Genomic DNA, 27431 nt, shown 5'->3' on the forward strand with positions numbered 1-27431 from the left:
ACCAGGCTCCACAGTTCAACCTGGACTATTTTCAAGGCAGATTCCTCTCTGAATATTTCCCTGAATTTTTAAAAAGGTTTTCTAGTGAAGGCAGTATATTAGAAGCTCTGCATGCATTGTAAGTAAGGAAATAAATAAATAAATAGCTCAAATGGTTGTGCTTTTGATTTCAAATATTCATAGGCCAATTGAAATGTTTTAGAAATGTAACTGTTTTTTCATCTCTTTCCCCAAGTTCAAACCCAAGAGAACGGGGATTGGATTTCGAAGGGTGTCTGGCATGTTCCAGTCTGCTTCAGAGGTTCTGTCGGCCAAGGAAGGAGATGAGGTTAATGTTGTAAAAGAGGAAATTGGTTCAGACCGGAAAGAGGACGGTGGCTGTGGTCCCAAGCCTTTGGATATGGGTGACTTTCCTGAGGATAAGGAGGAAGCAAGCAACAAAATATGCAAAAACGGTGGTGAATCCCCTGAACAAAAGGGAGAGTGTGATACTGCTGAGGCTGTTACCTCCTTGGCGGTTAGTCTTGAAAAGAGAAAACCTACTAAGAAGCAGTTGCTGTTGGCAGAAGCGGCTAGGAAAGAATCTCAGAACATCTCCAAATTCTTCTCCATCCCCAAAGCAGGATGTAAAGCCAAGGCTTCAGAAATTGATTTGGCAGAAGAGAAAATCAACTGTCTCAATGAGCTGCCTCAGTTTCCCTCCCGAAGAGCGTGTGAAGAGAAAGCTGAACCTAAGGAAACGGCGACTGTCTTTAAAGAAGAACTAACGAGTTTGTCCCCCCAAAAAGAGCAGGAATCCAAAAATATAGAAAATCTGTCTTTGAGCAGTCAAACATTAGGGAGAGAGTCCTCTTGCTCGGGATCAAGTCTTGAAAAACCAAAGTGAGATATGTTTTTCTTTGCCTCTCAATTATTACCTTTCTGAAGTTAGGATGGACAGTGGGCAGTTTAATGCAAGCAATGATTCAACTATAGTTTCTCCAGCCAAAGTTGCTAAATTCAAGCAATTGAATTTAAGCTTGTTGCTTATCCTGAGAGTTGTCACAGATTGTATGGGTACAATTGAGGGTAAAAAAGCTAAACCTTAGCCTGAAATTGAACAGAAGGACAGCTCAGTGTGTAGATATTGGAGGTCTGAGTGTAGGCTAATTTCAGGCATTTCTTTTGTCTCCACAATGAGGTTATTCTTAGAAGACGTATTTGTTATCCTTTTTTTCTTGAAGGGCTGAATCTGTGGTTGAAGAAGATATGACCAATGATTGTGAAAATTTTAATGGAAAAAGACCAGGATCAGCTGAGGTGAGTTATATTTTATTCAAATTATCTTGTCTGTTTGTCCATCCATACAGAAACACACACACACAGAGAGAGAGAGAGAGAGAGAGAGAGAGAGAGAGAGAGAGAGAGAGAGAGAGAGAGAGAGAGAGAGAGAGAGAAGCGGGGGTGGAAGAAAGAGAGAGAGATAGCTGCAAAGAGAGGCATACGAAGGGATGGCCCTGAGATTTGATGACAGGAATATAGGCGTGAAGGAATAGGAAGTAGCAAGTGAGATGAGTTCTGTTTGCCTGAACTAATTCCCAAATGACATTTGCAGCGAGGCCAACTAAGATTCAGGTGGCAATTTAATAAATTGATAAATACATGATGCTTCATCCGATATAGGAACACTTGACTCTTGAAATACAATGAGAAAAGAGAGGTCAGTTTTTTTCTTTATAGAATTTGTCTCCAGTGCTAACTACCAAATGGCAGTAACATTAATTAAGCCTGGCTGGCTTAATAAATTAACTTAATTAGCCATGCATCTGAAGTACATGAATGGGTAGGGAAAGAGAGAGAGACTGTATATACATATACAAAAAATAAAAATAAAACACGCAGCAGCCAGAAAAGTAATAAAAATAGCCATCAACACAAACATGATCTTGAGTGGGTTGCCTCTAGATCAGGGGTGTCAAACTGCCGGCCCGCGGGCTGGACGAGTCACGAGAAAACCGCGCCCACCCCGTTGCCTTGAATGGGGAAAAAGCTCCGCGACGTCACGTAACATCGTGAGTTTGACACCCCTGCTCTAGAGTTTAATGCTAACGGTATATTGGTTTTATTGCATTGCATTTTAGTGATGCACAAATCTGTGTTAACATCATACTTGGGAACTGACATACTTTTGGTTATTTTTGACTGTTCCTTTTTTAATGTGTAATTAGTGTTCATTTATTTTTCTCAAACAAAGACTGTCCTTTTTAGGTCACGTAAATAGCAGAAAGTGGGCAATGGCTAATATGGCGTAGCTTGCATTAGAAGATATGTAGACAAACAACCCTTTATTAGTCTTGCTGCTTTTGTTTGGCCCAAGTTAAAGCAAAGGATCAAACAGAGTAGAGGAAGAGATTAGCACTGAAGATGTGCTTGTTAATTTGTGTTCCTGGATATCTGTTTGATCCTTTGCTTCAGTCTATTAATGAGGATAGAACTAGGCTTCAGAAAAATCATGATAATTTCCCTTGACGCGCGTATATCTTTGAGGTGCTGATGCATCTTGATTGAGAAATGTAAATAACAAAGGAATATTCTGTTACAGTGCTTTTGGGTCTGCCAATTTTTTATCTCCAGAAGCGTTCACTATCTCGGAAAGGTTTCCACTGTACCTTTTACGTATAAAACTTATTCAACAAAATATGACTGAGTTACTTCCAAAAGAAACTAGAACTAAAAAAGCTGTCACACTTTTTTGATAGGGACCTTCCTGATTCACTATATAATGAACATTCGTATATCAGTAAGTGGAAACATTAGATATTTCAAAAATATAAAGGGATCTTTTAAATATAAGAAACTTATTTTTGTGAACCTGCTTCCAGGCAATGAATTTCATATTGCTTCTTGTTGTATCCGTCAGTGTTACTGGGTTTTTTTTTTTAGATCTGCCATTTGGTTTGGGCTGAACAATTAAGCCAAGCAAATCTTGTCATAACTATAGAGAATTAGTTAATTACCCAATTAACTTAAATAATTAAAACTAAGCTGAAATACTGTTAAAATGAAAGTGTTCTGACATTCCTTAGAGCAGGGGTTGGCAACCTTGGCTCTTTTATGACTCCTGGACTTCAACTCCCAAAATTCCTGAGCCAGCATGGCTCAGCTTGGAAACCTATCCCTTTTCCCTCAGCATGGCTGGCTCAGGATTTCTGGGAGTTGAAGTCCACAAGTCATAAAAAAGAGCCAAGATTGCCTATCCCTGCCTTAGAGTGTTGTTTTTTTTAAGTGATAAGGAAACCCTTTCCACGTGATTAACATGTTTCAGGTTCATTTAAGATTAGCCTCATTGGGAGTGAGCTACATTGCTTGAGAAAGATTGGAGAAAGTAATGCTGCGGTAACTGCAATTGATAGTCTGTATTGGGATATGTGTGTCAGTTGAAATTCTCTTCCAGTTCCATTTTGAACTTACAGTATAAGAGCAATGATTTCTTAGCTTTCAAGGAGGTAAGGAGCAGAATGTGAGTTCATCACAGCTATCTCCCTGCCGAGTTTGTGAATCCATGAAATCATCCCCCCTCTTTGCCCTCTGTGACTTTTGCACATCCATATATGCCAGCACACAAAAAGATACTATATTAGGTTCTAGAGTTGCAAGTTGTTACGGAGAGACACCTTGTTCTACGCTGGAATACAGTTGGAGAAGAAGTCACGTCCAATTTTCTTTTACAACAGTGATAAATACAAATGAAAATTAACCTCTTACTCTGTGGTTATGGCATTACTTAACATTTTCTATAACCTTTTTTTTTGCACTTTTGGTTTTGACTTTTTCTTATGTTCCCCCCTACCCCCGTCTTTATTTTAAATACTGAATTAGTTCTTGCTATTTTCCATATTTTTCCCTTTGAATCTTTAATAAAGACACCCAAAAAAAGGAATAAGGTGTTTTTTTTCCCTTTCTGCTTCTTGAATTAAGAAATCAGATCACATTATCTTCTCTGACGCATGCAGTGTCAAGGGTTTAAATTGTAAATCATATAGACAAAAAATAGGTGTTTCTTGTATTTCAGGAAGGCTGCTTAGGTTTAGCCATGTAAAGTTGCTTTAAAGGATTTCTATTTCTGCCTTTCCAGGACCTGGAGAGCCCTGCTGAAAAGAGGCTACGGATGATGAACAAGTCCACCATTTTGTCACAGTCAGAGGGGAAAGCTGTTGGGCTGGCAAAAAAGAAAGTCACTTTTGATCCAAATTTATCACAGGTTGACAAAGAAGGGACCGCAAGAGTCATCCAGCCACCTTCAAAAACATTGTCGCTTAAGGAAACAGCAGATATTGTTGTAAAATATTTGACTCCTTTCTACAAAAGTGGGAGATTTGCATCTAAGGTGGGTTATGAGCTATTTATTTCCCCCCTCCTGTGTTTGATTTATGTTTCCCTATCAGTTATAGCCTCTATGGTGACACAAAAGTTAGATACGAAATTAAATGCTGTTGCAGATAATATCTAAGGAAATGCATGGGAAATAAAAATTTCCACAGTAGTATCGGTCCTTTGTAGGATGGGGATGGGACATTGCTGGACAGAGCTAATTTTTTTCCTGCCACTGCATTCCAGTGAAATAAGCACAGTACTTTCAAACAACAATTGCATGTATTTAACTTGCCTTATTTATGAGCAGACAACACTATCCTCCACTTGTAATTTTTCTATCTTTCCCCATCTCTTCCATCAACTTCTAACAAAACCCATTCAGGGAGAATAATGTAAAATAGCAGCAGTGTTTTGGGGCAGGTAAGTAGTAGTACCGTAGGTAGGGATGTGCAAACTGTGACATCGCAAAATGTTCCACCCTAGAACAAAACATTTTCCCTGATCCAGAACTGATCTGACCTCAAAATGGGCTTCTCCAAATACTTCACCAGCAGTTTAACAAATTGGAACCCTGTTGAGTGGCTTGTTGCGAGTCAGAGCTCTCCCATCCCAGGGCTGAAGTGGCCACTTCGAGGCCAGAGCAGTTCAGGAGAGGGATGTTTTGCACATCATCACTTAGCAGCCCACCGTCTGGAAGCGCCTTCTCGGTTGTAGTTTTCATTCATTGTGGAACATACGTGTAAGTTGGCAGTGATTCCTCTTCAAGACATTGCTGTCTGCATGAGCCTCTGTTACATTCAGTCCAGCTATTCTTCTGATCCTATTTCGGGGTGACTGTGCATTTATTGAGAATGGTAACTTCACTAGAGCTGCTTTGCTTTCTTACCAGGGCAAAAATGTTGAATTCTAAACTTGCCATTCTACCACAAGGATAAAGAGCTGCAGTAATGCCCAGTTGGAGTTGGCCCAGATTACTTCAGCACAATCTATTGGATAGGGAACAACTTATTTATTGCTTGCTTATTCATTTAAAATGTGCAAAATGCTGATATATTCAGTGATATCTCCCTTAGACTCAATCTAGCATGGAACAAAGCAAAGTACAAACATCAAGCATCTGTTTTATTTCCAAGAATGCTTCTGGAGTCTGGTATAATTCCTAGAAAATTAAAAATGGCGGGTGACTTAACCCGGTGCTTTGTAGATATGCCTACCTAACTCTTCAGGGGGGAAAAAGGCAAAGATAAATTAAGTAGTAGAAAAAACTGTGAAAGTTTTGAGTGGTTGGCAGGAAGCAACTTCTTCATTAAGGGGAGTCATTGTATAAAACAGATTCTCAAAATTAAAAATCCAAATCCCTTGTAGATCCGTGGATCTAATACTATTATACCCTTATATTGGTAATTATAATATAAGCATCTAACCCAGGCCTGGGCATTTTATGGCCCCTGGGCCACATTCAGCCTTTGGCTGTCCCTGTCCAGCCCATGTGAGGTCAGTTGGAACTTAGAAAGCAAATGTAAATAAGCCTGCCGCAGGGGGCAGGAGACAAAGCCAGGTCAGGTCCACTCTGTGCAGTCTCCCTGCGTTCCTTCAGTCAGCTGGCAGCCGCAGTGGGAGAAGGGGTGGCCAAGGAGAGACAGTACTGTTTTGCTCCTGCTCCTTAAATGGAGCAATCGGAGGAGTTGAGGTGATGGAGTTTGAAGACATCAAATCAGGTTACATCAGTTTGGCTCTTCACTGCAGTCCCACTTTCTCCTATGGTCCCTTTGGAAAATGAATTGCCCATCCCTGATCTACAAGAACCTGGATTTGATTTGAGTTTCACAGCCTTGACTGCCTTGCAATGTCTAATCGTTTGCACATGCACCTTGCATTTAAATCACAGATAGCATGTTCCCTATTGTATGATTAAACAGAGCACCTGATTATGAGGCTGCCCAGCTAGGAATCAATTACTTTGTCTGGCATAGAAACACAACAGTTAGATGTTAATGAGGGAATCACATTCCACTCTGCTTATTCTGCTCTCTTATCTCTGCCTGGCAGGATTTGTTCAAGGGATTTGCCCGACACCTCTCTCATTTGTTGGCTGCAGACAAAAGCAGTTTCCGCAAAACAGGTGAGAGCAACCAAATAAGGGATGGGGTGAAGGAATGTCTTGTACTTTGTCCTTCTTATTTTGCAAAATTGTTGACTCTAATTTTCAGCTCTTTGGGTATGTGGGGATAGTTAAGCTTGGATTTGGTAGGCTGTGGTTGTCTCTGAGTGTTTGCTGTCCGAAGGGGATCGCTATCCGTTCTATCCGTCACAGCCATTGCTCTTGTCATTGAACGTGTTCTCATACCGAAGGATCTTGATGGTTGCTCTTCCTCTTTCTCACGTTCTGTGGTGTGGGGTCGTTGTGTAGCTATGCAATCCTGATCCTGGTTTGGCGGTGTGCCCTGTAAGTGTTCGCGTTGTCTGCGTTCACGTTGTCCGTGCCATTCCTTTTCCCAATTCCTAAGGGCTTGGTATGCAGGGGGGAGGTCTATATGACGGTTGATTGAGAGGTGGTCGGAATACCAGGCTTCTTTGAACAATCGCCCACCCTTGGTGTTGTCAAGGGCGATCGAAGGTGTGATTGTATGTGGCCATGTGTGCCCACACCTGTGAATGTTGTTCCTGTCTTTTGATCGCAAGCTCATGTTCATGTATCCTAGTCCTCAGCCATTTTGCAGTCTCCCCAATATAATTATAGTGGCAGTTCTCACATGCCATCTTATATACGACTGAGAACTTCTCTTCATTGGGGAGCGGATCTTTTGGGCGCACGACACGACTACGCAAGGTCTGATCAGGTTTGTGGGCAACACTGACTTTATAGGGGGCCAGTATGTACGCCGTGGCTTCGGATACACTATGAATGTAAAGCAGTGTTATCCGCGCCATCAAGATGTTTTTCTGCTGGTTACGGACAGGTTCACATGGTTTGCTATATTGCCTGATGAAATTTAGTGGATATCCATTGCAGATGCGGTAAAGATGGCACCTTTCCTCCTTTTTCGCTTTGTGCGTGCTGCAGTGCGTATCCACTCGCTTGAAAAGGGTTCTAATAGAGCTAACTTTGTGAGTCATGGGATGATTGCCCTTGTCCATATGGGTGGGTTTACGGTAGATGGATGTGCAGAGGGAGCCATCTGATTGACAGCTAATCAGCACATCCAGGAAGGCCAGAGCTCCGTTGGCTTCTTCCTCTGCCGTAAAGCGAATACCAGGGTCGATGGAATTAAGCTCACCCATAAACCTATCTTTGTCCTGCTTCTTGACGACCACAAACGTGTCGTCCACATATCTCACCCAAACTTTGGGGCAATATGTGGACATCACCCAGGTCTCCAATTGTTGCAGGACCACCTCAGCAATGACTCCGTAGATCAGGGACCCCATGGGGGTACCCTTCACCTGTTCATAAGTGATGTCTTGAAACGTGAGCAACCATCAAGATCCTTCGGTATGAGAACACGTGCAATGACAAGAGCAATGGCTATGACTGGTAGAATGGATAGCGATCCCCTTCGGACAGCAAACACTCAGAGACAATCGCAGCCTACCAAAAAGAGTGCGAGCCGGCTCGAGAAAATACAGCCAATAGAAACGAACAGACCGGTTACTTTCAGTAACCGAAGATTGTTTTCTGTACTTCTTGATCACCATTAGCTCAAGCTTAATGTTACCTCAGCCATTTTCTCACCGCATTCCATGCCCTACCAGATATTCTTCTCCTATTGATCGTATTTTGCAGACACCCTTTGAGCCAGTAGGCACAATTTGTATTTGGCAATTAACGTACCTGCGTATGAGAGGAGTGATAAGTAAATTGTGATTGAGAACGTCACTATCTCAGGTGCCACTTTCCCTGTTTGCAGTGAAAGAAGAAGCGCAGAGGCTGATCAAGTCGTTTTTCAAAAGACGGGACAAGTGTGAAAATGAAACAGACTGGCAAGAGCTGACCCCTTTGGAAACGTGACTCACGAAAGGCCCCGCTTTGCTTTGCTGGTTGTGACAGGAGACTGTCCCTCCACGTTTGCGCTGTAACTATTAACGCTTTGTAACCATGCAATGGGGAAGCGGAGGGAGAGAGAGAGAGAGGTGCCGGGGTTAAGGATTTTATCTGCACAACAGATTTTCTCTGGGGAAGAAGAAGAAGAAGAAGAAGAAAAAAAGTCACGTCGCTGTCAGGTTTTGAGTGCGGCCCACTTTCCTCCTTCTAGCAAGTATGAGTGAACTGAATTTTATTATTTCGCTAGGCATATGATTGTGACTGGAGAGTCTCCAGTCTTTTAATACAGATTTCACTGGCAGCTGCCTTAAATAGAAGACAATGCATTTGCTTCAGTCAGGGTTTCTTTGCGGTGAGAGTAAGGTGTTAGAGAGCACTCTGGGAAAGAGCAGCTAATTTATAACTGGGAGGAAACCCAGAAGGGTTATTTTGGCCAAAGCTCCCTAGATTTCTGTTCTTTTATGGTGTCGACATGTTTCTTTTATTCCAAAAGTATTCCCTTGCACCAGAATATTTTTTTAAAAAAATATATAAAAAGCTCATAAACTGTAACAAAATGTGCTGAGTTGACTGGGCAGCCGTACTGACAGTATTTTCCCTGAGTTGGTAATATAACAACAAATTAAATGCAGCAAATTAAGGGCATAGCAGCCAGTACTAATTAAACACATGCAGTGCTTTGTTTTTTTAAGAGCTGTTTAGGGAGGAATGTGGGCAAGAAACGTTTTTGATCCTTAAGCTTTTGATCCTACGTTATTTTTGTTCCCAGTTGCTGCTCCTCCTCTCCTATGAAGTTCCAATTGCGCCATTAAGGGATTCTGTCTTCCTTCTGCGACCTGTCAGTATTTGCTACCTGTACTTCAGGGACCCCCTGTCAGCTGCCCTGATAGGTACTGGTGTCCAGGTTCCTTCATCTCTCACCAGTATGACCAGGGTCTTTTCTGGCTGAGAATGATGGAAGTTATGTCTTTCAGCTTGGTTTGGGAAGAGAGTTCTGATACGTTATTTTTAAGGAGGGAATTAATATTGTGTCTTGCTTCTGTTATTAGTTGGCAGGTCTTCCTTTATCCAAGAGAGACTAATCACACCTGTTATGGTTGGAAGTGTCTAGTTAGAAGCAGATTTTTCTTTTCATAAAACCTCAGGAATAAAGGTCAATGCCCCCCCCTTTCCCAAAGATTCTGTTCTTCGATATTAATCGAATGGAAATAAATGCCTGATATATTTAAGGAAAATTGCCATTTGCAGTATCAGTGCACATCGCTCTAAAATTATGCGGTCGTAATATTTTACGTTGCATTTTTATTTTTGCATATGGAGTAAATTCTGGACCCTTACAGAAGATCATTATTCACAAACATTTTCAGTGGATTCTTGCAAGGCTGTTACACAGATTATTTGTATGGTGAGGAGCTGTAACATTATTGGAGACCCTTGGATTTGCCACACTATAAACATGGGTTTGTTCTATTAAAATAGTTTTAGGTAAATAATGTAAAATTAGCACTTTAAAATACGAAAAATGTGAGATATTTATCAACTACTGTAGCAGTCTCCAATTCCCACCTTGAAGTTGAGGTGCTTCAAATATTTTTTTTTCCAGGCAAGGAAAAAAAAATGTTTACAGTCTGCTCACATTCCCTACCGTAAGTAGAGAAATAAATGTGCATTTGAAAGAAATGAACTAATTCTTTTCACATGTCACATACTTTAAAGCCATACTACTGGACTGTGCCTCCCATCTAGACCTAACTAGTAACTCAGTATTATGGCAAAGTGACCCAGAGCTTATAAGGAAAATGCTGCTTTAATGATATTTAAGAGGAACTGGATATATTTGGGGAATCTTGGTTAAAATAGTAGTTTTTATCATTGTGGTTTTTTGACCTGTGCCTTAGATCTGTCCCTAGAGAAGCCACTGATCTTTCTGATGATGAGAGCTCGTAGACAAAGGCAGAACTGTGGAAGAGATCTTCAAATTAGCTTCTGGTGAGGAAATAGGCTTTGTAACTTAAAGGTACATGGCAAGCTGCTAATAAAATTAATGTTAAAGATGTTACCCTTGTGGCTTTGATTTATTTAGAACAAGACTTTGTGTGTCTGGTAAAGTTAATCTGCGACTACTTAGCATAGTCTGTGAACTAAGAGAATTTCCAAATGGGAACCATTCTGCATTCCATATAAAATGCACACAATTGTTTTGTGTTCAACAGCTGAGCTGATTTATTTCTAACTGCAAGTGTATCTTAAACGACACAACAAATTTTCCCACTTGCAACCTACCAAATGTCCAGGTGGGCTGATCGATTTGATTATTTGTTTATATCAATTTTTTACATAGAATAAAAGGCTAATCAAAAGAAAAAAAAGGAAACAGGAACAGAAAGAAAAAAAGTACAAGAAATGAAAAAGAAAGATTTTGTACCATATACAAAATCAGTCTGTCGTGAATCTTTTCTCACTCACTGTCCTCAAGTACCAATGAACGGAATTCTAGTTTCTTTGCAGCGTTAGTCTTTAAATTCTTTGTACCAGGTGTGAATTTGTGTGCAAAAGTTCTTAGCTTTTTCACAAGTTCGCCATGATAAAATGTTCCCCCATACTTTTTACATTTCCAGCACTGATTTGAAATGCCTTCATATTTTTTAAAAATTTATTTAGTGTCATATACCAACAATACTTTTTATAAAAAAAATATCTCTTAAATTATACAATGTAATAAATTATCCACAGTCTCTCCCAAGTGTCCATCTCAACTGTATCCAAAGTTAATAGCCCATTTTGTCATATAGTCTTTAATCTGTTCTTCTGTTTCAAATTTTATCAAATGTTTATACATTTTTGTGATTGCAAATTCAACATTTGTACATAATTCAGTTTCATTTTTTTTGCCTTTCAATTCAGATAGTCTCTTTATCCATATTAAACCTTTCTTTTGACTGTGCACATGGAAACCATGGAAAGCTATGTCCTTTTGCAGTTTCCATAAACAAGTGAGCTATTGCCTGTTACTAGGGAAATGGCTTTCCTCTCTCTTCTTTGATTAAGCCATAGTCCCACCCACCCCTTTTGCAGAAATTCAGCAGCTGTAGAGCAAATGTTCTTAAACTAATCAACAGCTGGTGCCTCGGACGTTTTGCACCTGATCACAGCAATGACTGTTCGGCTGGGGTGGGCAAAGCCCTGGGCAAGCACCCAGAACTAAAAATATGGATTCGGGGCCACCAACTATGCACTGTTCTTTGTGCCCTCCTGCAGGATGGAAGACCTGAGTGGCTCATGCTAGACTTTGAAGTTGGTGGCAGTGAAGACCATTAGTTAACTTTAAACTGCTTTTGAAAAATCAGGGAGTAGAAATTGTAATGATGTGAAGATGTCCTTGATTATCCAAGGATTAATAATAATTCTTTGACCAAGTGACAAAACTAGTGGATCAGAGTAATGCTGTGGATATAATTTACTTGGCCTTCAGTAAGGCATTTGATAAAGTAGATCACAACCTACTACTTGATAAGATAGGAAAATGTGGGTTAGACAGCATCACCACCAGATGGATTCGTAGCTGGCTGACCGGCCCTATTCACCGTGTGGTCCTCAATGGAACTGCATCTACATGGAAGGAAGCGTGTAGTGGGTTGCCCCAGGGCTCTGTTCTGGGCACAGTGCTCTTCCACATCTTCATCAATGATTTGGACGAGGGGATAGATGGGGAACTCATCAAATTGGCAGACGACACCAAGATGGCAGGAATAGCCAACACTCCAGAAGACAGGCTTAAGATACAGGAGGAACTGGACAGATTTGAACACTGGGCGCTATCTAACAAAATGAAATTCAATGGTGAAAAAAGTAAGGTTCTACATTTAGGCAAGAAAAACCAAAAGCACAGGTATAGTATAGGGGGTACCTTGCTCACAAGTAGTAACTGTGAGAGGGATCTCAGAGTCCTAGTGGACCATCACTTAAATATGAGCCAGCTGTGTGCTGCAGCTGCCAAAAAAGCCAACACAGTGCTAGGCTGCATTAACAGAGGGATAGAATCAAGATCAGGTGAAGTATTAATACCACTTTACAATGCCTTGGTAAGGCCACACTTGGAATACCGCATCCAGTTTTGGTCACCACGAAGTAAAAAAGACGTTGAGACTCTAGAAAGAGTACAGAGAAGAGCAACAAAGATGATTAGGGGACTGGAGGCTAAAACATATAGGGAACGGTTGCTGGAATTGGGTATGTCTAGTTTAATGAAGAGAAGGACGAGGGGTGACATGATAGCAGTGTTCCAATATCTCAGGGGCTGCCACAAAGAAGAGGGAGTCAAGCTACTCTCCAAAGCGCCCAAAGGCAGGACAAGAAGCAACGGATGGAAACTAATCAAGGAGAGAAGCAACCTAGAACTAAGGAGAAACTTCCTGACAGAACAATTAACCAGTGGAACAGCCTGCCTCCAGAAGTTGTGAATGCTCCAACACTGGATGTTTTTAAGAAGAGATTGGACAGCCATTTGTCCAAAATGGTATAGGGTTTCCTGCCTGTGCAGGGGTTGGACTAGATGACCTCCAAGGTCCCTTCCAACTTTATTATTATTATTATTATTATTATTATTATTATTATTATTATTATTATTATTATTATTATTATTATTATTATTATATTATTTTATTATTATATTATTATATTATTATTATTATTATTATTATTATTATTATTATTATTATTATTATTATTATATTGTTATGCATAGTTTAAGAGAGAGGCCCCCAACCTTTTGTGCAGCAGGGACCAATTCCGTGGTGAGAGGTTTTTCCACGGACCGGATGATGTGTGGTTTTGTGTGCTGCCTGTATCTTGCAGATGGGACTTTGCTTGTTTGTGCAGACCGGTTGCTGGCATGCCGCAGACCGGTACAGATCTACTGACTGGGAGTTTGGGACCCTTGGTTTAAGAAATGCATATTCCTTTCTTGTTTATTTGCAAGAACATTCTGATTAAATGAAACTAGCAAACAGCAACAAAAATATCAAAAGTTCAAAGCCAGATTAAGACCCTAAAAAGAGGCAGGGAAAAATTAGACCTTTGATTTTAAATCTCCTCTCAATCAGTTGCATGATCCTGGTTTCTTCTGGAATGAGGGAGAAAAAAATGTCTCTATTTTTGCTTTTTATAAAGTGTGTGCAGTTTTATCCATCTCTATCATTTCCCACATTTTCTAAACTAAACATCAACAAGATATTTGGACAGAGAACATTACTGTATTGATACAAATATCTAACTAGACAATCTCTTATTCTAAATTAAACATAGCATAGCCAATATTTAAGTTTAGTAACATATACAATCTACAATCAATCCAATTATCCAATTAGTAATTCAAAAATACTTTCATCATTATCAAACAAGATTTTAAAAATAATTTCTAGTTTAAAAATAAACCTAAACAAAATCTTAAGATGAACAAAATATTTAATTTCAGCATCTCTCAATTCATTTTTCCAAATCCAGTTTTTCATTACCATTTTTATCTTTGTTTCATCTCTGTCCATTGTTACCTAATAAAAAGTCCTTAAAAAATTCCCATATTTCCTCCATTCTATTCATCAATCACAACAAAAGTTCCTAACCTCAATTATACACCCATCTTTACATACATTAAATCACAAGTTCACCATAAATGTCATTCCTTAAATTCACATATTTACCCATAATCAAAATGAATATTATACCCCAGTTTTAGAAGTTTAATCTCAACTCTCTATCAATTAAAAAATATACCTGTACCTTAACTATAGCCATCATTAATACATAAATCTCTACTAAAATTTATTTTCTCATCTAAGCTCTCTTTATCAAATATATGTATGCACATCCTTTTCTTTTTACAGTTGTGTTATTATTAACCCAACATTTCTTTAAGCAAAAATAATTTACTCAGCATAATCAATAAAAAAAATTAGAGGCCGTCTTATTATGTATCTGTAACCAACCTTCATTATTATATAGCCCCAAAATAACTTATAAGTCTATATGTAACATATTTTCTCTTCCCAACATATGCCTCCTATTTCCTCCAATTCCTAATTTATAATCTCCAGGCTGTTGTTGAACATGCATTTCTTTCTGTTTCTGTTAAATTTTGATCAAAATATAGTACATTTCCAGTTTGAAAATCAATAATCCTTGACAAAATATAGTTTGATCTATGAAATACAGTGTTTGCTTGGTGTACATCTAGTAAAATAAAATGTTCCTGTCTTTTTCTCAAGCTCCACCTAGAGGTTTCTTTCAAAATAGTTATATTTAGATTTTCAGCTTTTAATCTTAAATCAAATGAAAATGATCATAAGAAAACTTGTTTCTGTATTTTTTTCTTTCCATAGACAACAGTCACTTAAGATGTATTTATAAGGTGTCCTTCCTTAATTTTAATTTCCATTTTATCTTTTATTTGTTTATGTTCCACAGGGATCATGTATAATTTATTATCCAGTAATTTTTGAGTTCTCTCAAACTTAACTTCTGTGAACTAACCTCTCTAAAAATGTGGTGTGGTTTCCTTCTCCCCTCCCCTCCCCCCCATCGTATTAAATAGCACACTCTAGTGGCCAAGAGAAGAATTGCAAATTATGTTTTCTCCGAGAAAGGGGGAAGCAGGCACAGAGAGCTCTTCCAATTACATTCATTGATCGATTCAAACCAAAATTAGAAAGGAAAAGAATGCAGCTTCAAATATCACAGGTACAGATTGTTCAAATTTACATTTTCAGCCTTCAACAAAAAAGCAGTTTAGCCCCTCCCCCAAAGAGTTTAAAAATCCAAAATAGTGTCTTCTTGTTCTATAAGCTCAATTCCAAATTCGATGAGTTTCAAAGCAGTTGAATACCAAGGTACTATATTGTAGGGGTGTTTATGTGTATGATAACTGTTTCAGGAAAGAATTTTAATGATTTGTATTTTTATTGTTCTGGAACATTTAGACAATTTCGATACAAATACAGTAAATGGATATCAGAGAGGAATAATCTTATCTAACATAGCAGCTCTTGTGTATTGGAACACAACTTTAATGCCATCTATACTTGTATTACAATATAAGTTTTCTCTGTGGTCAAAAGAATGAGAACCAGCAATGCTGTTGTAAATATTCAGTTAGATGATCCACCAAAAGATACTTCAAAGCAGCTAATGGTACATTTGTATGGCTTGGAAGTTGAGAAGCTGCTTTTGCTGTCTGCAAGTTTTAAGGGCTGGAAGTGATGCAGGAACGAAGATAGGAGAATGGTGAATAGTGGTCCAAATGAATGACGTTTCCATAGCTCACATCTACTTGGGAGAAAGCACTTGGCAAGTAAACACATCAAAAGAGTATGGGCATTTTTGGAGTACTGGCAAAAGATATTGCAGCCAACTTCTCTTGTTTGTCACTAAGCCTGGGAATCCGATTTGTTACCGAAGATTGTAATTAAATGAAATAATGCTTTAGCCTGTCAAAAAAGAGAAAGCGGTAGGAAATGGGTTTTTTTTCCTATTCAGACATGCAGTTTCCCCTTCCAAAGCAAAGTCTGAAAATAACTTCTATCAAACCTTCCATATAATTCTCTTTGTGCCTGTACAAACACAGCATATAATTTTTGAGGTAACGTAATGTTCTTCCTTCATTTTTTTAAAAAAAGAAAGAAATCATTTGAGTGCTTTAGAGCCATAATCAGATCCATCAGAATTTTATCTACTCTCCTAAGTCCATCAACTGCTTTTTGCTTGGTTATCTACCCTTGACCAAAGATTGGTACCCTCCTTCTATCTGGGAACACACAGCTTCAAGAGAGATGCACATGGAGCAGTGAGAGAGGAACGGGACACCCACCTAGCCAGCCTGGCAATCTATGGGGTGACAGATGTCGCAGCCAGATCACCCTCACAGAACACTGAGGTAAGCAAGCAAGCAAGCCAAAAATAAATAAAGGCTATTGGCAGGCACAGTATTCTCCCTTTCTCTTAAAGCTAGAACAACCCCATTTTCCCCAAATATATACACTGAAAGCTGATGTTGCAAACCAGTGGGGTTTTTTTACGCTGCAAAGCCACAGCTGCAGCAGCTGTGGCTTTGCAGCGTAAAAAAACCCACTGGTTTGCAACATCAGCTTTCAGTGTATATATTTGGGGAAAATGGGGTTGTTCTGTACTGTATCTATGCTATGCTACCTTTGGCTATGGTTTTAGAAAAAAAGATGGCAGTGCAATAAACATTTAGAATATTTCTTTAAAAAGATGGCACGATTGATGTGTACCTGTTGTAATTCAAACCAGATTGTCTTGGGATTTTCTGTTGAGCCATAGTTGATTTCTACGCCTGGAAGGCCAGCTGTGCTGACTGGGCGTAAGGTTTTCATCCGTACTATCTGGTTCAGTGGAATGATGATCTGATTGCTCTGGACATGAGGAAAGACAAGCATAGTGGACACTGCAGAATCGGTCATCTTTTTCATCCTTTAATATTCCATTTCACCTTCACTCGGCTCCCATTAAAGGGCAATGTTCTCAGTGAAGGCCATAATTACATGTCGAGATGTTGTGAATAATTTTTAAAAGTGGAACCCAGGCATGTTAGTTGTCCAGTTCTGTATGTGTGGGGGTTAAAATACATCAGTAAAGTTCCATTGGGGGGACTGAATATGGGCAGTAGAATTCAGATAATGTGAACACAGAAAGTTGCTATCCTCACAGAATTGTGTTTTGACAATTTTGGTATGAAAGATTTGACCTAAAACTATAAATGGTTTTACTAGGCTTGTAAGGTGCTCCAGTTGTTACCAGCCCTGAGTGGCTAATATACAAACAAGGATAAAACATGAAGCAGAACAAACACTTATGGCAATAATTTTATTTATTTATTTTAATTCCATTTATATCCCGCCTTTCTCCGAAGACTCAGGGCGGCTTACAAGCTTAGCAGTAGCCTTCATTCTATGTATATGCCTGCTTATTAGGGCTTTCACACACACCCCAAGCGGCATTATTACAAAGTCAGCTTATTGCCCCCAACAATATGGGTCCTCATTTTACCTACCTGGGAAGGATGGAAGGCTGAGTCAACCTTGAGCCTGGTGGGACTCGAACCTGCACTAATTGCAGGCAGCTGGTGTTACTTAAGGAGGCATTAGCCCACTGCTCCACCAAGGCTCTAATAATGTAGTACAGGCAGTTCTCAACTTGCAACCATTTGCTCAGTGACCATTCAAAGTTACAACAGCACTGAAAAAAGTGACTTATGACTGATTTTCACACTTAATGACCGTTGGAGCCATCCCCATGGTCAGTGATCAAAATTTAGGCCCTTGGCAACTAGCACGTATTTATGACAGTTGTACTGTCCCAGTGTCAGGCAATCATCATTTGTCACCTACGCAACCAGCTTGTGACAAGTCAATGGGGGAAAGCCAGATTTGTTCAACAACTGCATGATTCACTTAACAACTGTAGTGATTTGCTTAACTGTGCAAAGATCATAAAATGAGGTGCAACTCATTTAACAACTGTCCCACTTAATTAACAGTGGAAATTTTGGGCTCAACTGTGGTCCTAAGTCAAGGACTATCTTCTTCATGCACCAGGGAGCCTTAGCATTCGCTTAAAAAGAGATCGTCCTTGTAACATATCAGCCGGCAAGACTAATGAAATGGCTAGGTTGTATTGGCTTTTTAAAATCTCAGCATGGCTGATGTTAGTAACCAAATGTTGTTGGGAATAAAGAATAGAAATATCTTCTGACCAAGTCAGGCCAAGGAAAGGCTGATATCCTTGAAAGAGCCGGGAAGCAACGTCCTGACTTGAGATTTTTTTTTTAATCCCATTTATATCCCGCCCTTCTCCAAAGACTCAGGGCAGCTTACAATCTAAGAAGCACAAATCAATGTGCTTAGCAATAGCCTTCATTCTATGTATATGCCTGCTTATTAGGGCTTTCGGGGGGGGGCAAGCGGCATTTTTACAAAGTCAGCTTATTGCCCCCAACAATCTATTTAAGTTCCAGTGTTTCATCCATTGTGACATTTCTGTTAGAATCTTACCTGGGTTTTTCTGCTCATTACAACAATCTCCTCCTCCTTCACTCCTACAATGCAAGGTGAGGTGATATCTGGGGCACTGATCCTCTCTACAGAGAAAACATTATAGCCAAAGAGCGGCAGCTGAATCACATGTTCTGCAAGAAGAGAAACGACAGGAATGTCATGTCAGAGTCGCCAAAACCACACCAGCTGTGCATCTTTTCCAGGGCAAGTTGCCATCTCTGTGGAAGCAAGATCGTGGCTCAAAGCCAAGCCATTGAAGCTGTGGCACTTTCAAAGCTGCCCAAACCTCCAGATCCAAGCATTTTGCATACCCAACAATGCTTGCAGTTGTGGTTGGACATCTACTGACATATGATTCCCTGCCTGCACATCATCCCAAGTGGACAATTACAGCAGCCTCTATTTTCATGATAGCAACAGACAAGGCTACAGCTACTTTTCATGATCCTAAGGAGGTTTGCCTTTTGAGGGATTATATTTCTGTGCTTTTGTTAGCTCCACTAACTACCAAATCAACAAATCAACTCCACAAAAGGGCTAAAATATCTTTTATTGAGATTGTAACAGAACCTTGTAAGCCTGTGATGTATCGATTCTTTTCTTATAGTTCAATGAATTAGGAAGTTGTCTGTGAGCTGCTTCTAAATGTTATCTGGCTGTTCTGAATTTAAAACATTTTTTTTATCCCTTGTTGCCTTGGCAATGGAACTTGCATATCTCTGTCAAAGCAATTTTCCTCACTCTCTCTTGTTGATCCATATAATCCTTGCCTCTGGCCTATATATAAAAATGAATATTTATACAAGGGTCCTTTCACAGACCACAATTGTTGCTATATGTTTGGAGAAAATGGGTTTACGCATGTTGGTTAGCTGTGCAAGTAAATCTGGAAAGCTTTGTAATAATGTCTTGAACAGATTTAAAATAGAGAACTGCCCACAACTTGCCCCATATAATGAGCGGGAGATCTGACGAAGTCTGACGAAGAGGATATGGGCGGCCTTGTCGATTTAATCTGGGAAGAGTTCGATCCTGTGACTCCTGAAGAAGTGGACAAGATCATGGGGAAGCTGAGCTCCACCACGTGTTTGTTGGACCTGTGCCCCTCCTGGCTGACTTATGCAGCCCGGGATGGGACACGAGGCTGGCTCCAGGCAGTGATTACTGCCTCTTTGAGTCAGGGTAGTTTTCCCGCCGCCTTGAAGGAGGCGGTGGTGAGACCCCTCCTCAAGAAGCCTGCCTTGGACCCAGCAATTTTAAACAACTATCGTCCGGTCTCCAACCTTCGCTTTTTGGCGAAGGTTGTTGAGAGCGTGGTGGTGCAGCAGCTCCCTTTGTTCTTGGATGAAACTGACTACCTAGACCCGTACCAATCGGGTTTCAGGCCCGGGTACAGCACGGAGACGGCATTGGTCGCGCTGGTGAATGATCTCCGGCGGACTCGGGACAGAGGCTGCTCCTCTGTCCTAGTCCTTTTAGACCTCTCAGCGGCTTTTGATACCATCGACCATGGTATCCTGCTGCGACGTCTCAGGAGATTAGGAGTGGGAGGCACGGTTCTCCAGTGGTTCTCCTCTTACCTTCTGGGACGTTCGCAGTCGGTGTTGGCAGGGGGGCAGAGATCGACCTTGAGACCTCTCATTTGTGGAGTTCCTCAGGGATCGGTTCTCTCACCTCTCCTGTTCAACATCTATATGAAGCCGCTGGGTGAGATCATTCGTGGTTTTGGAGTTGGGTATCATCAATATGCTGATGATACCCAGCTCTTTATTTCGACACCAAACCACCCCAGTGATGCCCTCGACGTGATGTCCCGTTGCCTGCAGGCGGTCCGGGTCTGGATGGGGAGGAACAGGCTTCGACTCAACCCTGACAAGACTGAGTGGCTGTTCGTGCCGGCATCCCGGGAAATTCCGATTATTCCATCATTGGCCATGGGGGGTGAGCTATTATCCCCCATAGATAGGGCCTGCAACTTGGGGGTCCTTCTAGATTCACAGCTCTCTTTGGAAGAGCATATTGGAGCTGTGACTAGGGGGGCCTTTGCCCAGGTTCGCCTGGTGCGCCAGTTGCGGCCCTATCTAGACCGGGATGCCTTGCGCACAGTCACTCATGCGCTCGTTACCTCTCGTCTAGACTACTGTAATGCTCTCTACATGGGGCTGCCCTTGAGGTCCACCCGGAGACTCCAGCTGGTGCAGAATGCAGCCGCGCGAGTTGTCTTGGGAGTTTCCCAATACTCCCATGTTACACCTTTGCTCCGCGAGCTGCATTGGCTACCGGTTGCTCTCCGGGTGAGGTTCAAGGTGTTAGTGATGACTTACAAAGCCCTTCATGGCATGGGTCCGGATTACCTACGGCAACACCTGCGGCCGGCGTCAACTTCCCTCCGTCCAGTGCGCTCCCACAGAGAGGGCCTCCTCAGGGTGCCGCCGATCAAAGAATGCCGGTTGGTGACCCCCAGGGGGAGAGCGTTCTCTGTGGGCGCGCCAGACCTCTGGAACCGCTTACCGGTTGAGCTCCGGATGGCCCCCGACCTTCGCTCCTTCCGGCGCAATCTCAAAACTTTCTTTTTCGAACAAGCTGGCCTGGTCTGACGGGATGGGGTTGGGTTTTTTTTATAAATAGCTTTAATTTTAATATGTATTAATTTTATGGGCATAATGTTTAATGGCTTTTAATTTTTGTATTCTATTTTTATTGTGTATTGCCCTGTTCACCGCCCTGAGTCCTTCGGGAGAAGGGCGGTATACAAATTAAAAAATTAAATTAAATTAAATTAAATTAAATTAAATTAAATTAAATTAAATTAAATTAAATTAAATTAAATTAAATCCTTGGCGGTCATCTATGCATGCACAGCTTTGGCAACAATATACAACTTATATGCATATAGAAATGAGATGATGTAGCAAGAAAGCCATCCCAAAATCTTGCCTATTGCAAGAATCTAGCCTACTTTGAGGATAATTATACAATGCATGTAGATGTACAATGTACACACAACTTTGGAGGAAATTAGGTATAAAAAAAATAAAACATTCCCTTCAAATCCCACGCTACCACGTTCAAAACATATTTCAGGTAGCAGCATAACACCAGAACAAAGGTTAAGATGTTTATCAAATGCAGCTGTTGAACTCACCAATAAAGCGTATTTGTGCCTGCAGTGGCTCACATGGTTCTGTTGTCTCCAGTTGATAAGCCATGGCAATTTCAACAATGTCTGGGCTCATGTGGTTGATTGAAACAGGGATGTAATTCTTCAGTTCCTCGCTATTGAAATAAATAGGAAATATGGACTTGACCATAAACTAAAATTAGAGAGTATTCAGAAAAACCCTTCCGTGCCTGGGGAAGAAGTACGGAGGATTTCTTGCCATTATTCTCAAGGTGAGCTAGAAAAAACCTCATGCATGAATGCCAAGGGTTAGTGTGCAGTTTGCAATTCTATGAATAAATACTGTAGGTATGGAAGAATTGATCTGGATAGAGCAGGGGTGTCAAACTGGTGGCCCGCAGGCCAGATATATCACACGCAGGCCACGTCCGCAAAAGCAAAAAACGTATGATTATGTCAAGTGACACGATCGAGTTTGACACCTGTGGAATAGAGCATCAGGTTCCTATGTAAAAGCAAGGGAGCTTAACTGGCTGCTGTTAAGAGTCACTGAGGGAGATGGGCAGTTTTTAAATTATACAAATACGCATACACCTATACATACTCTTGTCTGAGGCTCTTGTTTTTGTGTATGGTAATTTTTTCATTTTATGTGTGCTTTTTTGAAAATGGATTAAAAGAAAGCTACTCTAGGTTTTGGAGAGGAAGGGAAATTATACAATATAATTTGGGGTGTTGCAAGGCTCTGTTGAGTATGCTAACAGAGGGTGTCAGCTTCTGTAAAGAACTGCTTGAATGGGAAACACATAGAGGGTCCTGGCAGTGACTCACTTCCTTAATACTATGGGTCTAAGCACACCATCTTTTCCCACTTTGGGGCCGCTGCTTAGACTGCACCAATCAGTAAACAAACAACCTAGTCTACATTCTATTCTGAATTGATGTTCCTTCCTCCATTCCAATATTGTAGAAAGCCTTACCTTGTAGGGACCGATGTAGCTCCTCTGGCCCAGTGCTGAAGCAAAGCCAAGGTGCCCAGCTGCTGCCCAAGTCTGCTGGTGTGCTGCAACGGCAGTGATCCTGTCATATAATTCTGCAAGACCTAGAAATAAATAACCCAGAAGAGAGTTTGCTTTGTACTTCTCCATAGTAGGCTTTTAAAGCTGGCATCACTGAAGGAACATTCATTTATTTATTTATTTATTTATTTATTTATTTATTTATTTATTTATTTATTTATTTATTTATTATTTAGATTTATTTGTAATTGCACAGGTTCTGCAATTCCTAGCATTATCCTGTGATAACAACAACAACCACAAGTTTAATAACTAAGTAAATACAACAAATTCAACTCAGTGGGAATAGGAATTTATCATGTACTTCTAGCCAATGCATGAGTCACCTTCCATAAAAATTAGTCAGCCACCCTTTGTATTATTATCAAAATCATCATCATAATCATCACCCTCCATCTTCTCCAGGAGTTCTACAAGGCATCCAAGGAGACCTGTGTTAATTTTATCCCCACAACAACCCACTGAACTACTTTGGGCAGAAAGTGACTGACACTCACTCAATCCCTCTGTGTTTGGATAGCCAAGTCCTAGTCCAGACCTTAACCATAATCCCATACCAGCTTCTTACAGTCTTACTAACAGTGCAATACTTTTCCTTTCATACCTGGTTATAATGAATGTTGATGTAGGCCTCATTATCAAGGTGCAAAGGAATCTTCCAAGTGATCCTACAGAAATTTAGTCCTATTGAACTTTCTTCTAACAAATAGTCGTGGACATATTCCTCCTGGTGCAAAGGCCTTATCATTTTGCCTGCATAGGATAAAAAATGATGATCACGCCATCCCCATCCAAAGCACTGAGCTCAGAGGCAAATATTTTAAATCTTTCCCCCAATCCAGGTAGTCCTCAGCTTACGACCACAATTGAGCCCAAAATTTCTGTTGCTGTAAGTGAAACAGTTGTTAAGTGAGCTCTGGCCTATTTTACAATCTTTCTTGCCACAGTTGTTAAGTTAGTCACACAGTTGTTAAGTGAATTTGGCTTCTCCCCTGTCTTTACTTGTCAGACATAATCCCAGGACACTGCAACCGTCATCAATATGAGTCAGTTGCCAAGCGTCTGAATTTTGATGACGTGACCATGGGGATGATTCAGCGGTCATAAGTGTGAAAAACAGTCATAAGTCAAATTATCACACATATTAAACTCATCCAGCTTGTCTGTCAATTTTCACCGAACAATAGCATAGCTTATCAGACTTCACCAAGATGGAAACATTTTTTTCCTATCTCAATCTTTCCATCTTCGTCTCATAAAACATTTAAACTTTTTTTCAAAATTAGTTGTTCCATACAGACACCAAAAAGAAAATGGTCATGACAGAAGGAGAATATATATTTGGCATCATTTGAAAGCAAAACATGACATCTACAAGCCTTGAGAAATTACTACACCCTCTTTGAGTTCTATGGTTTTATGTACAGTATCAGGACATAGTAAAAATCGCCTGGTCCTAAAGCAGTGCTTAAAAATAGTTAAATACAACCTCAGATGAACAAGGCATGAGATATTACACCATGCCATTATTTATTTTACAAAAAGAAAGGCAAAATGGAGAAGCCATATCATGTGTTGTTTTCCATCTAAGATTGTATTTAACTACTTTTAAGAACTGCTTAAAAGTAGGGACGCGGTGGCTCAGTGGGTTAGGACACTGAGCTTGTTGATCAGAAGGTTGGCAGTTTAGCAGTTCGAATCCCGAGTGCCGCGTAACAGAGTGAGCGCCTGTTACTCGTCCCAGCTTCTGCCAACCTAGCAGTTCGAAAGCACGTAAAAAATGCAAGTAGAAAAATAGGGACCACTACGGTGGGAAGGTAACAGCGTTCCGTGCGCCTTTGGCATCTAGTCATGCCGGCCACATGACCACGGAGACATCCTCAAACAAGCGCTGGCTCTTCGGCTTTGAAACAGAGATGAGCACCGGCCCCTAGAGTCGGAAACGACTAGCACGCATGTGAGGGGGAACCTTTACCTTTACCTTTATGTCAATCAATGCTATGTCCTGATATGTAAAACTATAGAACTCAAAAGAGGGTTTACTTTCTTTCTCACATAACCCCAGAGAACTAGGACCCTGGCAGTAGAAGTCCATGGGAAGGAGGAAGCTGCATCAGAATGAATCTCCACATTCAACAGATTTCACATATTGAAGTTGACTATCGTCCACACTACACTTGCCTTTGCTGGCTAGGATGGCAAATTCTTGGATCTCCTTCAACTCGGTAACTCCTATGTGCTTACAGATTTCCTTTAACACGTCTGCTGTAACCTACAATCAGAAAAAAAAATCGGCTACTTCAGCGTGTGCAAATTGCTTTGGACAAATGTGGTCTGACAAATGAAGTCTGGAAGGAAGGAGGGCTTCAAAGGCAAGGGCCATCTTGAACTCAGTATCTTTCATTTTAAAAATCAGAAGGTGTAAGGGAGATAGACAAGTGAGATTTAGGTTTTGTTTAATTCCATTACTTTTTTAAAAAAAAAACTTTTTGTTATGGGAACAACCACAGATACAAAAAAAAAAAACCCCACACATTTGAGAAACAGTGGGTGAAACAAGCCCTCTCAGTTTTCAGAAAGATGATCTGGATTCAATCAGAATAGAGCTGGAAGGGACCTTGGAGGTCTTCTAGACCAACCCTCTGCTCAAGCAAGAGACCCTATACCATTTCAGACAGATGGCTAGGAAGTTTCTCCTTAAATCCAGGTTGCTTCTCTCCTTGATTACTTTGCATCCATTGTTTCTTGTCTTGCCTTCTGGTGCTTTGGAAAATAAGTTGACCCCTTCCGCTTTGTGGCAGCCCCTTAAATACTGGAATACTGCTATCATGTCCCCTTTAGTCCTCCTTTCTCTAGACTAGCCGTACTCAATTCCTGCGACCGTCCTTCATATGTCAAGCAAGAGAGAATTTAGCATTATTACGAGTTTTAATCTAAAGTATGATCGTGTCTATACCTCTCAGCAAGCAGGTTACAAAGCTTTGCCCAAATCCAAAAAAGAAGGGAGAAATTTGAAGGGATCCCTAATGTGCCATATTGATATTACAAAGGAAGGAACACAGCCCAATGGAGTATATGTTGTCTGCTGTGACTCCCAAGTTCAGGCCGTTCTCATCAACAATTTTATCTGCTTTATTTTTAATCCAGGGATGCAAACTACTGTTGCCAAGCTCCCTTAACCTTCCCTCTCCCGCTCCCCAAAAGGCTAGAAAAATATTACAGGTAGAGTTCATGTAATAAGACACAAGAACTTCAAAAAAGTAAAACTGAGTAACCAAAGATGCAGATTGGCTTCTTAGATGTCTGTATCAAAACTGCTTTTCAGATGTCCTCAGTAAGGCAGTAAGGCAACATCAACATTAATTAAAAAAAAGAAAGAAAAAAAGTACTCCACAATATGCTGTTTAATGGACTAAACAGGAACTTACATCAAATGTCTTAATCCTTGCATTATAGTGCAGACCTCCAGGTAAGAGGATTGATATCCGGCGGAAACAGTGGCCCTTCTGACAATAGGAAAGCAAGAATCAGTACAGTAGAGGCATTTTGTGTTCCTAATTGAAAGCCAATTCCTGGCAAAATTGAGCACTTTTGAAATAGAATTAAGAAATAGAATTTCAGTGCAGGTAGTCTGCAATTTACATTGATTCATTTAGCAACAATTCAAAGTTACAAGGGCACCAAAAAAAGTGACTTACAACAGATCCTCACATGACGGTCACAGCATCCCTACAGTCATGTCAGAATTCAGGTACTTGGCAATCGGTAAAATCTGGCATTGTTCAATTAACAACCACCTTGCTTAGCAACAGAAATTCTGGTCCCTATTATCATAATTCAAAGACTACCTGTATTTTTTGTCCTTCAAATCAATGGAACTTGAAGCTACGTTTTGGTTTAACATTTGATTAAAAAGATAATTTTGATGAAAGCAAATATATATGTGAGCAATTTGAGCTAGTCTTACTCCTAATGCTAGTCTCCTTAGCATTAATAAGTAAAAAAATTGATTTCTGGGCCATTTCTGTAATCACATATATGATTATGATTCATATAGCAGGTATGGATCTGTTTTCCTTCAAATATTGTTATAACATCTATTATTCCAGATACATTGTTTCACATAACGCATGTTTTATCTTAGATGTCTTCCCTTATAACTGCTTGTAATGATCTCAAAGAAGAATTTATTTGAACAACATATTCTTCCAGCTTAATTCTTCAAAACTTCTTAATGGACACCAAGGATGTACATGAAATTTATAAATATATGTGTGCAAATGATGTGACCTATCAAAACAGGTTTTGTCATTGCATAAGTCCACTATTTGCCTCTAAAAATTCATCATGCCAAAGTCTACTTTTACAAATAGTCAAAAATACAGGAAAATTGTGCCCCAAAATAATGAATCTTGGGGTAGTTGTGCTCTTCAAGTGATGCTGCCAGAGGATGAAGGTGGTCAAAATATTAAATTCTAAAACATTTGGATGATTTGGCATAATTCTGGACATCAGGCCTCCCTAAATAGGCAATACTACCGTAAGCAGCACACACAAACCTTTGCTCAAAAAGCCTGTTTTCTCACATATCAAATTGCCTTCCATCCTGACCTTCATAAATCATATTTATGCAAATGATTCAACCTCAAGATGCACATTAAAAAGCTGTTCCATTTCCAGTATTTGCTTTGTTTTATCTCTTTTCTGCTTTTCTGCCTGGGAGATTTGCATCAGCACTCAAGCGGAAGACACTCCCACCTTGACCCATA

At 40.3% G+C, this 27431-nt stretch overlaps 2 protein-coding genes across 6 annotated transcripts in view; one reads left to right on the top strand and one right to left on the bottom strand.

Moving 5' to 3' along the window:
• RECQL5 (RecQ like helicase 5) overlaps positions 1 to 10445 on the top strand; it is an 80192-nt gene extending 69747 nt beyond the window's left edge. For 3 of the 5 annotated variants that reach the window (XM_083354129.1, XM_083354128.1, XM_083354127.1), the window contains exons 16-20: positions 236 to 882; positions 1224 to 1299; positions 4115 to 4366; positions 6403 to 6475; positions 8262 to 8932. In XM_083354129.1, coding sequence (XP_083210255.1) covers positions 236 to 882; positions 1224 to 1299; positions 4115 to 4366; positions 6403 to 6475; positions 8262 to 8362 — 1149 coding nt within the window. In that variant the 3' untranslated portion in view covers positions 8363 to 8932. Of the gene's footprint in view, positions 1 to 235; positions 883 to 1223; positions 1300 to 4114; positions 4367 to 6402; positions 6476 to 8261; positions 8933 to 10293 lie in introns of those variants that run through there. The other 2 variants (XM_083354130.1, XR_014491382.1) reach the window with 2 other exon arrangements.
• Positions 10446 to 15466: 5021 nt separating this feature from the next.
• MYO15B (myosin XVB) overlaps positions 15467 to 27431 on the bottom strand; it is a gene marked incomplete at its 5' end in the record, with an annotated part of 107524 nt that continues 95559 nt past the window's right edge. The window contains 8 exons of the mRNA XM_083351115.1: positions 15467 to 15876; positions 16681 to 16821; positions 18460 to 18593; positions 21608 to 21738; positions 22564 to 22685; positions 23267 to 23415; positions 24844 to 24934; positions 25695 to 25867. Coding sequence (XP_083207241.1) covers positions 15817 to 15876; positions 16681 to 16821; positions 18460 to 18593; positions 21608 to 21738; positions 22564 to 22685; positions 23267 to 23415; positions 24844 to 24934; positions 25695 to 25867 — 1001 coding nt within the window. The 3' untranslated portion in view covers positions 15467 to 15816. The remainder of the gene's footprint in view (positions 15877 to 16680; positions 16822 to 18459; positions 18594 to 21607; positions 21739 to 22563; positions 22686 to 23266; positions 23416 to 24843; positions 24935 to 25694; positions 25868 to 27431) is intronic.

This window comes from Vipera ursinii (genome assembly GCF_947247035.1).
Source record: "Vipera ursinii genome assembly, chromosome: 2".
Lineage (NCBI taxonomy): Eukaryota > Metazoa > Chordata > Lepidosauria > Squamata > Viperidae > Vipera > Vipera ursinii.